The sequence below is a fragment of the Eretmochelys imbricata genome, chromosome 4 (genome assembly GCF_965152235.1).
Source record: "Eretmochelys imbricata isolate rEreImb1 chromosome 4, rEreImb1.hap1, whole genome shotgun sequence".
Lineage (NCBI taxonomy): Eukaryota > Metazoa > Chordata > Testudines > Cheloniidae > Eretmochelys > Eretmochelys imbricata.
In genome coordinates this window covers 71,073,255-71,087,290 of record NC_135575.1, presented here as the reverse complement: position 1 = coordinate 71,087,290, position 14,036 = coordinate 71,073,255, and the positions used below count along the sequence as shown (strand labels likewise).

The 14,036-nt window shown below is 37.6% G+C and overlaps 1 protein-coding gene across 1 annotated transcript in view; it reads left to right on the top strand.

The window, feature by feature from the left end:
- SPOCK3 (SPARC (osteonectin), cwcv and kazal like domains proteoglycan 3) overlaps nt 1–12,046 on the top strand; it is a 391,822-nt gene extending 379,776 nt beyond the window's left edge. The window contains exons 9-12 of the mRNA XM_077814507.1: nt 648–869; nt 9,527–9,589; nt 11,411–11,548; nt 11,874–12,046. Coding sequence (XP_077670633.1) covers nt 648–869; nt 9,527–9,589; nt 11,411–11,548; nt 11,874–12,046 — 596 coding nt within the window. The remainder of the gene's footprint in view (nt 1–647; nt 870–9,526; nt 9,590–11,410; nt 11,549–11,873) is intronic.
- The last annotated feature ends 1,990 nt before the right edge of the window (nt 12,047–14,036 follow it).

Below are 14,036 nucleotides of genomic sequence, written 5' to 3'. Positions count from 1 at the left end.
ATGGCAGAATTTTTCTATCAACCTGGCACTGTCAACATGGGGAACTTAGGCTGGCTTAACTATGCCAGTCAGGCATAGGGGAGGGAGGAATTAATAAATTGGTTTTTGAGCAAAATTGTTAGTGCATGCTGTTGATAAGTTGTTATAATTTTCAAAGTGTTGCTAAGGATGAGAATAGCCTTTCAAAGTTTTAATGTGTATCATAGGAAGCAACAAATGGGCTGCAATGAGTTCCACTGAATTTATTCCTTTTTCCTGGTTCTGTGAACATCACAAACCATTTGAGCTCCATTCCCCCATTCCATATGATGTCATTAAAATCCCTGAAGAGAATTACTTTTCTGAAAATCACTCTAGATCATTTATTATTCTCCAGTATGTGTTTCCTGTATAAATTTTTGGGGGAAAGGGTCATATTTTTGAACGCTTTGAGCGTGATGGGGGGCCAATTTTAACAGATAAAGTTATTGATTTTTTTTTTTGAGTTAGCATATTACTTAGACATGGGCTGTCAATAACATTCACTATTCATGTACTGTGTCTGTTCCAGTAAAGCCCCGTGACACAGCACTTTCTTCCCTTGGTGGAGTTTAACACCAGCTGTATCTTTTACTGTTATCTGATGTCTTTATATTTTTACCTCTTAGGGTTTGATACCAGCATTTTGCCAATTTGCAAGGACTCCCTTGGCTGGATGTTTAACAGACTTGATACAAACTATGACCTGCTGTTAGACCAGTCAGAGCTTGGAAGCATTTACCTTGACAAGAATGAACAGTGCACCAAGGCATTCTTCAATTCTTGTGACACGTACAAGGACAGTTTGATATCTAACAATGAGTGGTGCTACTGCTTCCAGAGACAGCAAGGTAAAAGATGAGAATAACTTGCAGATGCTGACTGACCTTATTGTACTGTTTTATCTTTCTGGAACATGTTAAAAAATTTAGAGTCAATTACAAGCTCTTAAGTGCTATGCTATGAATTTGCTTAAAGGTTTTGAGCTACTGTGAATAGAAAGTGAAAAGGAAAGCTAAAAATCAAGCTGAACTGGAAAAACTTAGCTGAGATTCAAGAAATTCTAAATAAAATGTAAAAGAGCAATTAATGCTTTGATAGAAGTATTGTTTCTCTTACCAACCTCCACAGAGAGGAAAGGGAAGGACCAAAAGAAAAGGACAAAATTATTAGCATTCATTTTCTCTCTCTTTTTCCCACATTATAAAATTAACTTTTTTTTTTACTTTTTTATTACTGGGCTATAACATTTTAACTGAAAGAAATTCAATATTATGCATAAAGTTATTTGCATTCATTGGGCCATAAAGCCACTGATCTTCAGGACCTAGCTTAAACTCTTGATAACTCTTGAAATTCTTTGGCTAAGAAAATAGTAGCTCAAAATATCTAGAGGCAGTCCTTTCTTATTTGTCCACGAATGTAAATTAAATCAAACTCAAACAACAATTTTATATCTAAATGACATATTCCATAAGTTAGAAAATAAAAAAAATGAATTAGAATAAGATTTTTGAAAAGCCTGGTCACTGTTTCTTAGCTGAAACGGGACAGAAAATTGAAATGCATCCACTGAGCTTCTTATTTGCAAGATGATTTAGGGGGAGGTTTTCAAAGGAACAAATGGCAGTCAGGCACCTAACTGCCACTGAAAGTAAGTTGACAGTGCCTTTCAGTGGGACTTTTATTCCTACTCACTGAAGCACTTATGAAAATTTTACCTTATGTGCACAATTGGCATTTGTGCCTATGAAAATCCCCCACTTAAGTCCCATTAACGTTCATCATTAGGGCTTAATCCTGACTTCACTGGGAGTTGAAGATGCTTACCATGTTGCACGGTCAGACTTTTTAAACTCTGAATTGTAAATCTGAACAAAAATAAAGATATACTTCTGGGGATATATTTTGGCTGACTGCCTTCTTTCCTATTTAAAACATGCTATCAAATATAAGCATATTGATAACTATCCCGTGCAAAAGGTCAAGATTTCATCTTCCAAACAATCTTTCTTGCTTTATAATAGAACTGTCTCTTTTTTTTTAATTTTTAGAAGTAGTGTACTGCTGCTAAAAGCAATAAATGAAGTATCCTCTATCCCAAGTTACTTATTAAAGAATATAACCAGTTCTTTTTAAAGAATACAATTATTTTAGATGAGATCATGAATATCTTGAGGGGTGCAAATTTTTTCAGTTGTCTGAAAAAGTGCAGCCATGTTACAACCTGTAAGATGAAATTTATCGCAAATTTTTGTTCTTCTACCGATTGGTTCTCCTGCCAGTTTTATACTGTGTATATCAGCTGTCCCCAAACTTTATTACTTGCACCCCACCGACCAGTAATAGAATGTGTTTGTCCCCCACCCCCGTCGGGGCCAGGAGCAGAGTCGCAGCTGGGCTGTGGCCGGGAGTCGGTGGTTGGGAGCGGAGCTGCAGCTGGGAACGGGCAGCTGGGAGCGGGAGCCAGGAGCTGGTGGCCAAGAGCTGGGGCTGGGAGCGGGGCCACAGCTGCGGACTGGGGCTGGGGGCAGAGTAGGGCTGGGTGGCACTCCCTTCCCACCCCCTTGTGGGGCCTGGCCTGGGCCTTGCCATGCCCCACTGGATGTTCCTCCATGCCCCACTGGGGGAGCACACCCCTCTTTTGGGGACCACTGGTGTATATATAAAGCATATTTTTCACCCATTATGTGCAAAGGGCACTTCCATGGGATAGTTACGGTCAGTTTTGTAGTCTACACTCTATAGACACTATGTATAAAAACAACTGCTCAGGATACTGCTAATCAGGGTCTGAGGTAAATATACCTTAGTCATAATGATAAAGTTAAAAATGGAGTCAAACCCACCAGCAGCATTTTGTGGAGAGCTCTTTCCCTGTCTCAGAATCCAGCAAAGGGACTGGCCATCACAAGGGTTTATCCTCCTTCCTCATTTTTTCCCCCTCCCTGGCCTGTGATGGGACAACAAGGTACTGATTTAAATAAGATTACATTGCTAGTGTTATCAGCAGCTTGGCTGAGAGTGGGCATAGAATGCCCTCAACACCAGTAATGAGGTGAAATCTCAGTTCTGGCAACTCCTTGAATATTTAGAACACTTCCATGCACCCCTTCCCAAAATTAACACTACCACCAAAACCTGTCTTCTCCTTCCTTTGCCAAACCTAAATATGCATGTCGGGGGGTGGGGGGTGTTACTGTTCTCTTTGTCAGCTACTTGTTATTAGCCCTTTTATGCATAATTGTCTCCCTTTAGCATGAACAAGCCAAACAATCCTCTATTAGTAAATTTCAGTTTTATGCTAAGCCTTGTACTGTATTGATGTTTTTCTTTATTGTTTGGATTGCATAATCTAAATATCTCTCTAATTGTTAATGGTGATAGAATTATTAGGTAGAGAAGATTAATGGTGTCCTTGTAATGTTCATTGAGTAAGTTTCCATTAATAAAAAGTTGTAAATCATGTAGCGAGCTCTCTGTATTCAGCTACCTTTGTAGCTCTTTTCTGTGCAATTTTACAACTCCAAAACACGGTGTACAGACCTTGATAACTGCTATTGATTGTGTTTAAAGTGAATACAAGAATGCAACCTGTGCAATATATCACAAAGGCTTCAAAGCCTATATATATATATATATATATATATATATATATATATATATATATAAAGGCACAGTTGTTAAAGCTACCATCTATGCAGGAGTCTCACTCATTGGTGTCAACTTCTTAGTGCAAGTCCGGTGGGATTACCCCAATCCGTAGGATGTTTGGGGGTGTTTCACCCTTAAGGAAAGTAATAACAAAGTAGAGGATGAACTGGCTATTTGCACACCATTTCATGTTGATTATCAACACTGCCTTCCATACATTCCAGTCAGTTCCTTCTTGAGCAGGAAAAGCGCTCCCTGCAGCTGTTTTGCCACATTTACTGTTGCGCCAACACTCCTCTGGATCTCAGTGATGCTTGTCGTATCTTTTCTTGATCACACCTCTGCTTCCAAGCCAGGTGGTTTAGTATATCTGCGGTATTTGTTCTGGGTACTTTGGCATATTTCTGTAGCACTTCAGTGCCTGAGTTTTGTCAGTGCCTTATTGCTTGCCTTTGTGCTTTGGCCCATTTCTTTCTGGGTGTCACAACCGTTTATCTAAGTACTTCAGCACCTGCCTTTAGCACTTATTTTCTTTGTGCTTTGATACCTGCCTTAATGCTTCATTGCGTACCTTAATGCTGAAGCACCACTAGACTTTGGCCTTTTCGACATTCTAGTGACTGTTTTTTCTTTTTGCCAGTGCTTCCTCATTGAGGCAGCAGTGTTCTTGGTGCACCAGTACCTGAATCTAGATACTAGAGTGCCAAAGTTTGTTAGGAACCTCAGATCTCTCCATTGCTGCTTACCACTTCGGTCTGTTAGCCCGGTGCATCTCTCGATGCATTTATACCTTTTTTCTTTTCTTTTGCAGGATATAGTAAGTAAAGAGGATTCAAGACCATGTAATGTCTTCAAACATAGTCTGGTACAGAAGAATGACAAAGGCTGAGGTCCATCTTTCTTATGTCATCTTCCTCAGATTGTAGGGCTCTTACATATTTATAGATAGCACTGAAGAAGTGTGATGTGCACCTCAAGCCTTTGCTAAGGCACCCAAAAAGATTCCTCCTGTAAGTCCAGCATGAGGTTGGCCTGGAGTGCTTCAAAGGGTAGACCCTGAAAGCTGAAGCCTGACTTGCCCAAGACTATTGAGAAGCAGATTGAAAAGCTAGTGCTACCCATATTGGCACTGGAGGAGACCCAGCATCAGTATGCACAACAGCGTGGTCTCACCACCAAAATACCCTGTGTCAACAACAGAGAGGCTCCACCAAGCATCCACTGACAAGCAGATGTACTTTGAATGAGCTGAAAATCCATACAGGAGACCAAGGCAGGAAGCACAAGGTGTAGGCCAGCAGCTCCTTGATGCACTTCTGTTGAAGCCCCTCACTCCAGGTGACTCTATAACAGGTCTCCAGATTTCCCATTCCCCCTGCATTAATGCACTTGAAGCAGAGACAGGGGGAAATAGAGAGTCCAGTATAAACTGGTAAATTGGACATAATTTGTCCTCTGCAAGCCCCACAGTACTCACTTTTAAGTATTCCCCTCTCTCTGTGTTGGCAAGGTAGGATCTCTTGGCACATTTGCATGCAAATACCTCAAGGGTCAATACTCTTGGCGAAGGAAGCCCTGGCCTCAACACAGGTGCCTCTTGCATTAAAGGCTGCAGCACAGCTAGTGTTAATGTCTCATGGAGCACTTACCACAATGCAGGCCACTCCACCATCATCCTGTCATCTAGTTCACTCCACTTGGATGAGAGCTGGCTGAAGATCAGTGCAATGAGGTCTGTTATTCAGATGAGCAGGACTCATCTGATGCCAAGTTCTTTTCTGTTACAGAGGAGCACCAGCATATGACTGTGCAGGAAATGATCCTACTTTTCCTTAGTTTTTACAGAAGCTAAGACCACTGATTCTGAGTTAAAATCAGTCCAGGAATCTGAGGGAGTGTTGCCTCCCACTCACTGGAACTGACTGGAAGACAAGATGGCAGCATTTACACTCTGCAAGGGTGGCATGTGTCATCCATTAGGGGCTTAGCTCGAGTTCTACCTTGCTACCACTTTTTTAGGACTAAACAGCTGTACCTGTAAGAGAAATCTGTCAGTTTTGTGCTAAGAAGCTAAAACCCAGTAGTGAGAATCCTGCAAGATTATCTCTTCAGAGAAGCAGAATTACAGGTAAGTAATTTACCAATACTGTTACCTTTCATATTGCTTAGTGGTATTTCATATTTTCTAATTATTAATTTTAGATTTATTGCAATAAGTGATGAGGATTATTTAGGCTCAGTACATAATATTAAAACTGCCCCGCATCAACTTTTGTACGTGTATCTTTGTGTTCCTGATTTAGGATTTTTTCCCTAGAGCACAATACATGTACTTTATTGGGCAAGTTCCTTCTCATTCAGCACATTTCCCATCTTTTTTGGAAGTTGTGTATCACCCTTCTTTTCTTCCATTTACTATTGCCCCCAATATTATCTCAGTTGTGTGGGCAGCACAATATCAAACACTTAAAATAAATGGATGTTACCATATGCAATAACAAGTCTAAGATATAGCAGCTTTTAGCAAAATTAAAAGACATTACTTATAACCTATACTTTACATACTTGTGTATGTTAATGATAATCACTAGATATCTGGACCCTTGTCTTTAAGTCCTAGATGTGGGAAAGAAGCAATTCCTGAAGGGTTATAGTTCAAACTTATATAAAACATGAGGAAATAACAATGGTAAAAATGAGCAGTTAAGAGTTGATATCTATAATCAACATGAATGATAGAGGAATTTTTTCTGAAAGATGGTAAATATCTGCAAGGTGCTGAGTAGCTTCAGTTCCCATAAAGACACTTCTCATAATCAGAAACCATTAAAAATAAATGGCTATATTTTAAAATACAAGATAATGTTCGTCGACTGTTGCTGTAAAGGTAGAAAACATCCCGTGATGATCAGGAGTTGAGCTGAGTTCAGAGTCAGAGAATTTCAATGTTTGATTCCAGAGAAAATACATCCCTTGGACATTCTTTCTTGCACTAAGATCCCTGTGAGCAACATCTTAGAAGAAGAGGCAGTTTATAGGGATTTTATTCCAAACAGAATCCTTGCGTATTTAGGGTGAAATCCTGGCCCACTGACCAGGCAATGGGCAAAACGCCCATTGACCTCAGTGGGGCTAGAATATTAACCACAACCTTTCTAAGCTCATACATATGTATCTTCTTAAAAGACTATTTAAAATGTCATTCGAAATGTAAAGCCAAGGGTAAATACAGCCTGATCTGTATGAGAGGTCACTATTGGATTCCAGTTTGTATTTATTCTGTTAGTTCAGATCTCATGAATAATACAAAAGGTATGCTGATATATCTAGCTTCTATACTACACGTGAGGCTACCCTGTCACTAAATAAGCTAGTATTGATTGAATTTGAGATTTCATAGGATATTGCCTTGGGGACAATCTAGGCTAAAAACATATTCTGTGTCATCTGTCCTACAAGCTCCATTGACCTCAGACTACATGCCACAAGAATACTACTGATTCAGAAAGGAAAATGCCTCAGTTGTGACCCTGTAATTTCTTATATGGCATATGCAGTGTTCAAAGAAAAGTACTAGCCTTCATTCTCTTTCTGTACAGTAGTATACATGCATTCATATCACGTCTTTTTTTTCAAGGAAGTTGTCTGTAGTGCTCTGACTTAGCTTTTTAGAGATAAAAACCATAAAAATCAGAACCCTGAAGTTTGGAGAATTGTGCATTTGAATCCATATTCTGCAGCTCAGAGCCATCTCTAGTTATTTAGTTAGATTTCAGTTATTTCTAGGCCCCAGTCCTTCAACTTGTGTGTCGATACAGGGGTCTGCAAAATTGGGGCCTTAAATTGCCATATTAGAACCAAAATCCTACAAATTTCAACAGAGAAAGTGGTGACTCTGTTCATTACTTTATTAATAGAATGTGTTCATTTACTTATTCTTGTCACCACCATGATACAGATCATATCCTTTGGTATCAAAACATTTGGGAAGTATTAAAGGAAAGTTGGTCAATTTTGCTTTTAACTACACATATTAATAGAATTATCTACATCTGAGACCAGAATCTAGCTCTAGAACAAATTTTCCTTTGCTGCACATGGGCACCCTGAATATACATTCTATTTTCTCATCTATTTTTGGTTGTTAAAGTCCAATCCTACTCCCAATGAGTGTTAACGGAAGTTTTCCTGTTGGCTTCAATAAAAGTTGCATTGTACTCTTACACGGTGCCCAACACTGTAATATCTAAACTGCCTTTAAGGGATATTGTAAGAAGTCTATATACAGCTAATGAAAGTGTATTCCCTGCATTTTATTTGATTATTTGTAGCAGTTAAAACATCTAAGAAATAAACTACATTATTAGTTGCTTCATGAGTAAAAAAGTTTACAACTTTCATGCTAACATGATATACATGTTACTCCATGAATATACAGTTTGGTTTACTGCACATGTGCTTTATCTTAAAATCTCATATGAAAAGGTTTCATTAAAAATGTTCACATTTAGGAGATCTCCTTACAAGACACAATGATTTTTATGGCCTCAGAAAGAGCATAGCAATTTTGGACAATTTAAGATCTAACTTTAATACACGCCCTATTGTCTGGGTATACCACAAGAAGGACAGGAGACTTGTTATGGGTTTTAATCAGGCCGCAACTTTATTATATAGATATCTGGGACTACCCGACAGATAAAATGTACAGTGCAGGCAAATCCATACTTATTCAAGTCAATTCTCCGGAGCTTCCACCAAGTCCCCCTTTGTTTCCATCCAGGTCCTGCCGCCGACCCATGGCTTGGATCTTACCATCCACCAGCCTCATAAGAGGGTTAAGGAGGGCTAGGAGAATGGGGGGGGGAGCAGGGGGGGTTGTTGGCTCCCTGCCATACCAATCATAGGACTCCCCGAACCCCCTCCCCCGTTCTATTCCTTTATCCAGTACCTCCTTTTAAGTCCTTTACGAGGCCATTTATCTGGTCACTGGCTGCCCTCCCTATGGAGTACCTGCATCGAACATCTGCCCAACCTTACAAAACAAGTTGCTACATATGGCCTACCACCTTATCTATTCACCAGAAAAAGTCCATCCTCACACCCGCTGTGGGGAAGGTGAAAAAATTACACTCCACTGAAGCCAATTCTGGTGGTATGGGAAAAATTCCTTCCCAGTCCCCCTTTAAAAGGGGCAACTAGCGTAATGCCCACAGCAGGTCCTAACCCAGCTTCCCATTCACCTCCACTAGGGGAGGGTGGGTGGGTGCTGGATTCCTCGCTGCTTGGACATAGAGACTTGCCCCACCCAGGTTTCGTACCTTTATGCACATTCCAGGGGGTGGTGTGGGGGTGAGTCATTGCTGCAAAGCTGACCACTGAGCACCTTTTACAGCAGTTTTTGATGTTCTTCCTCTCCACCCCCACCCCCCAACCACAAAGCAGAGCTGCCCTTCTTTGAGTAAGCCCAGACAAATTCTGCCCCCCTTTAGTTGTGGTGCAGTCATTTTCTGAGTACATATACACACAAACACATACACTACCCCCCCTTATCTATTAATTTCTTATGTGTCTTTCTAACTAGGTGCAAGTACTCTTCTTTTTTTTTTAAGGTTGTCTTATTAGATATATCAGACTTTTATATCTACGTTAAAAACGCTCTTTCTAAGGTGCAGATTTGCAAAGGTCTAGTCTGAGTATGTGAAATGCAAAATCTGCTAAGGGAGGATGTATATGTTTCTTAATGGCAATAATTAGAAGAAACCTAAAGTATAAAAACCTGATGAAAACTCAATCATTCAACTTTCTTCCTTTGATCAGATGTAATCTATTTAAAATTTTTATGTCATTTCAGACCCACCTTGCCAGACGGAGCTCAGCAACATTCAGAAGCAGCAAGGAGGAAAGAAGCTCCTAGGTGAGCCATAGATCATTCTTTTGAAGGTTTTATTGCTTACATAAATAACCCTAGTGAAACAGCTACATAAAATCAATATTAATCCAACAAAGATAGACCACACTAAATTCCAGCAACAAAATTTATGAAGTTTTTGAAAGCTATTAAAGTTAGTTTTATTACATTACCTACTGAAAGATATTACATCCATTTTATTACCCTGATAGACTGTACATTTTTACAGTTATTAGGAAAAAAGACTTGAGCAATCCTAAATTAACATTTCTGCTGATATTTAACTCTAATATTTATGTAAGTAATTGTTACAAAAAATTCCATATTGTATCAAAAATGTTTCATTTACATAACTTTTATTTTGGATATAAAATCTAAATGCTAGCATTAGCAGTCTTTATAAAATCTGGAGTAAAAGACATAGGCAAACCTGTTTGAGATGATAGTTTTAAATTACTCTGATCAAAAATATCTCATGCATTTTACAGTACTGACAATTTTTTAAATGTGATTTAGTTACCATTTTCAGTTCTTCAAAGAACATCTGATTATTTCAAGGACGAAGTTATTACAGAATTAAGGTTCTGATTCTATAACTCATTGCTATGCTTATGGAGCCCTGTTAATTTCAGTGGGGCTCTATACAAGGGTTCATTTGCATGGTTCATTTGCCTAGGTATTTGGTAAATATGAGTTAAATAGGCAAATACCTGTAATCTGTTATCAACATTTTAGTGTTATTAAGTATCTTAGTTCACTAAAATCTACTATTCAATTTTGGTGAAATTAAAAATCTGAAGAACTGCAAGCATCCAAACCAATGACTAGCATGGCTAGGTTCCAGGGGTGAAATTCTGACCTCATTGAAGTCAATAGCAAAATTCCCATTGACAAGATTTCACCCAACCTGTGACTGCCATTAATTAGGACTGTTTAGTAAGGCAAAAGTGACTACAAAAGTTGAAAATCCTAAAAAATGTGTCTGTTAAAATAAATATATGGAACAAAAATCATATTCATTCATGCTAAAAACTCCCATACTTGTACTTGAAAGAGTGTGTCTACTCTGAAAAGGTACTACATAAAAATGTGCCCTCTTACCTCACAGGTTTGCTCTATGAGCATATTTCAAGTCACAGCTGCTTACTCTAGTTACAAAAATACATGTTTTTTTGTTTTTGCTCATCTTAGCACCGCATAATCAATACACCTTTGGAGGAATATGATGAATTCTATACTTTCTTTTGAATCACAGGAATAGTTGACAGAGATTATGTCTATACTGAAGTCAGAGATGTGTCCGAAGTATGTGTAGGCATACCCAAGCTAGCTTTGATTTACCTAGCTCGAGTAACAATAGCATTGAAGCCATGGCAGCACAGGTTGCAGAACTTAAAATTTAGACATCTGAGCTACTCCCTATCTAGCCTGGTGTCTACATATGGCATTCAAGATTTTGGCTATGACAGTCAGGGAGTCTGATGTATAATAAGGAGCAGATGTCAGAGAATCAATGAGGAGCTTGAAAGAGGAAAGGGGACATTCCTTGATGGACTGGGCATGTCCATTCTTGAGGTCACTCAAAGAGAGGCCCATATATTTGATATCTGCTCTCCCTCTCTGAATAAGAGGAAGGCGCAAATGTATTACATATAAAACACTTCTTGGCTGACCTCAGTAACAGAGAGTAAGTCAATCAGGGAGGACATTGAACAGAGATAAGACACGGTTGTTTATTTTTTATTTTGCTTCTGGTGTAATGTAGAATATTGATTTATTCTGTACAGGTGACTGCTAATATTATAATTTAATCTTTATGTGTCATAGGGCAGTACATCCCATTATGTGATGAAGATGGGTATTACAAACCAAGTCAATGCCATGGCAATGCAGGGCAGTGCTGGTGTGTGGACAGATATGGTAATGAGGTAACAGGTTCCAGAACAAATGGTGCTGCAGACTGTGGTAAGTGGAAGAATTCTTGCTCATTATTGAATTAGACTCCCTCTTCTCTTTGAAGTCAGTGGTCAAACTCTTAATGTCTTCAATGAGAATATGACTGGGACCAAACAACACACGTTTAGAAGTCAATTTGTAATTATTATTATTATTATTTATTTCACTAATTTCTGTAGCATCTATCATGGTGATAGTTATAGAGACAGCCTATCAGTGGTATTACTTTTTTACTTTACCTCATTATTTAATTTAAATCGATTGACCTGAAGCCAGCTAGTTCTGTAACCATGTGTTCCTATCAGTATAGTGTAACTTTTACACTTTTTTTTAGCTATTGATTTAGAGATCTCAGGTGATTTTGCCAGTGGTGATTTTCATGAATGGACAGATGATGAGGATGACGAAGATGATATAATGAATGATGAAGATGAAATTGATGATGATGATGATGAGGATGAAGGCGATGATGATGTGGATGATGATGATCATGATGGATATATTTGACAATATTAGAGGTCAATGAATTCTTCCTTTCTAAAATTCAGAAGGTGATATCTCATAGAAAATTCCTTTGCTCTCCAGGATCAAAAGGATTCTAAACAATGTGTATATTTTGTATGATTATTTCAAATATTGCAGCTGGAGTCATAGACTTTCTTTGTTTAAATAAGAATCATTATATTATGTGCTTTTGAGTTTTTATACGCCTTTGAGCAGAAGAAAACAAATTGGAAGTCTGGCCTGAATAAGGAAATGTGATGTGCTACTACAAAAATAAATGTGCAAGGACAACCAAACTTATAAAAACTTCCATGAAAATGATCTTTACTATTGTTTGGAACTTTGGGTGGCCTCATTAAACATGAGCTTGGTTATATGTTAAGGCGGCTTTAATTTCGCAAGTGATTTAGGCCATGTAGTAGATTTCATAATTGTGCATGACCTGAATCAACAACTTATTACAATAGAAATTTCAACACACAAGTAGCATCTCACAAACCTTTAACCAAAGGTGTGACTGTCACATAGAAGAAAATAATGTAAGGCCCTCCTTTGTGTTTGCATTTATAGTTATATTTTTTATTAGGAAATGTCTAGGTTCTTGAAAGGATGTTTATCAAAAGCAGTAAACATGGACAAGCATTGATTCTACAAATCTAAACTTTTGTTGTCCTTTTTTTTCATTTTTTCTTTTAATGTCAAACTCATATAGACTTCATTGTTTACTCAAGTAGCATGATGATTTCACCCTTTATTTCTATATCTCAAACCAGAAGATGAGCATAAAATATTTTAAATTGAAAAACTTTGTGTAAAATATATTACATCTATACAATACTGTATTTGAGAGTACTGGAACTTTCCCCAAGACAGTTCTAAACACCCCTAACCATACCTGTTAGTTTTTCTATTTCAGAAAATAGTTTCATCTTTATCTTAATTCATGTCCTTTTCTGTTATTAGTGCAGAAATTTAGAGAACGTACGGTAAGGTGCCTTGCAAAAATAGAAATAGAGGTTTTAGCATGCATACCAATATAGGCTGTTAGGCAATAGCGAAGCACACCCAATTACCAAATTAATACCAGTATAGGTACTGCTGCTGGAATGAAGAAAATGGGTTATTTTAATTTTTTTCTATTGTTATGTAATTACCATGTGGACTAGCTTATGATTATTGTGTAGAGTAGCACTTACGATTTGACTGTAGAGAAAATTACTTTAATCACTGTATTTATGTTAGCATGTTAATTAATTGTGTAGACGTTTTGGAACTCCAACACCTTCATGCATATCAGACCTATGGCTTTCCGCCCACAATAAAACTGAAACAACCTATGTAATATTACACGACTGATTGTGTAATTTCAACAGCGGATCACTGGTTTCCCTGATTTTCATCTGCAGTTAAATGATAGGAAAATCGGTTTATTCTTTGCATTTGATTTCTACACATTTAAATACTAAATTTAATGTTTATCTTATGTACTATTAAAAAGTATAATGCATTTTCTTTTTTACTGTTTATGTATAGTTTGCAAAATAAAGACTCTTGTAACCAACCTTTAGCTGAATACTGTAATGATTTTTAACAGTATAGACTAGTAGTTTGAAGTTTTGTATAGCTTTCTATTGAAAAATCAGAAACTCTCATGTTTCAGATACATTCCCACAATCATTCAACTATTCAACTGTTTAACTTATGTAGAGCCATTTATTAGTGTTTCATTACATTTCAAGAGATAAGTTTCGGATCAAGACAAAACCCATAAGAAAGATTTTCTTTTTCTTTTTTTTTTTGTATTTTTTTAATTTGCTGTAGATTTATAATTTAAGATGATTGTTTTGTCTTTTCTTCATTATATGGTAGCTAATGTTGCATTTGTTTCTTATAGACCTTATCCTAGTATGAGGGACATAGACATGTTATTTTCTTAAATACTTATAGTTAAGAGTTTACCATATCTATAATGACTGAATTTCACCAAGAACTG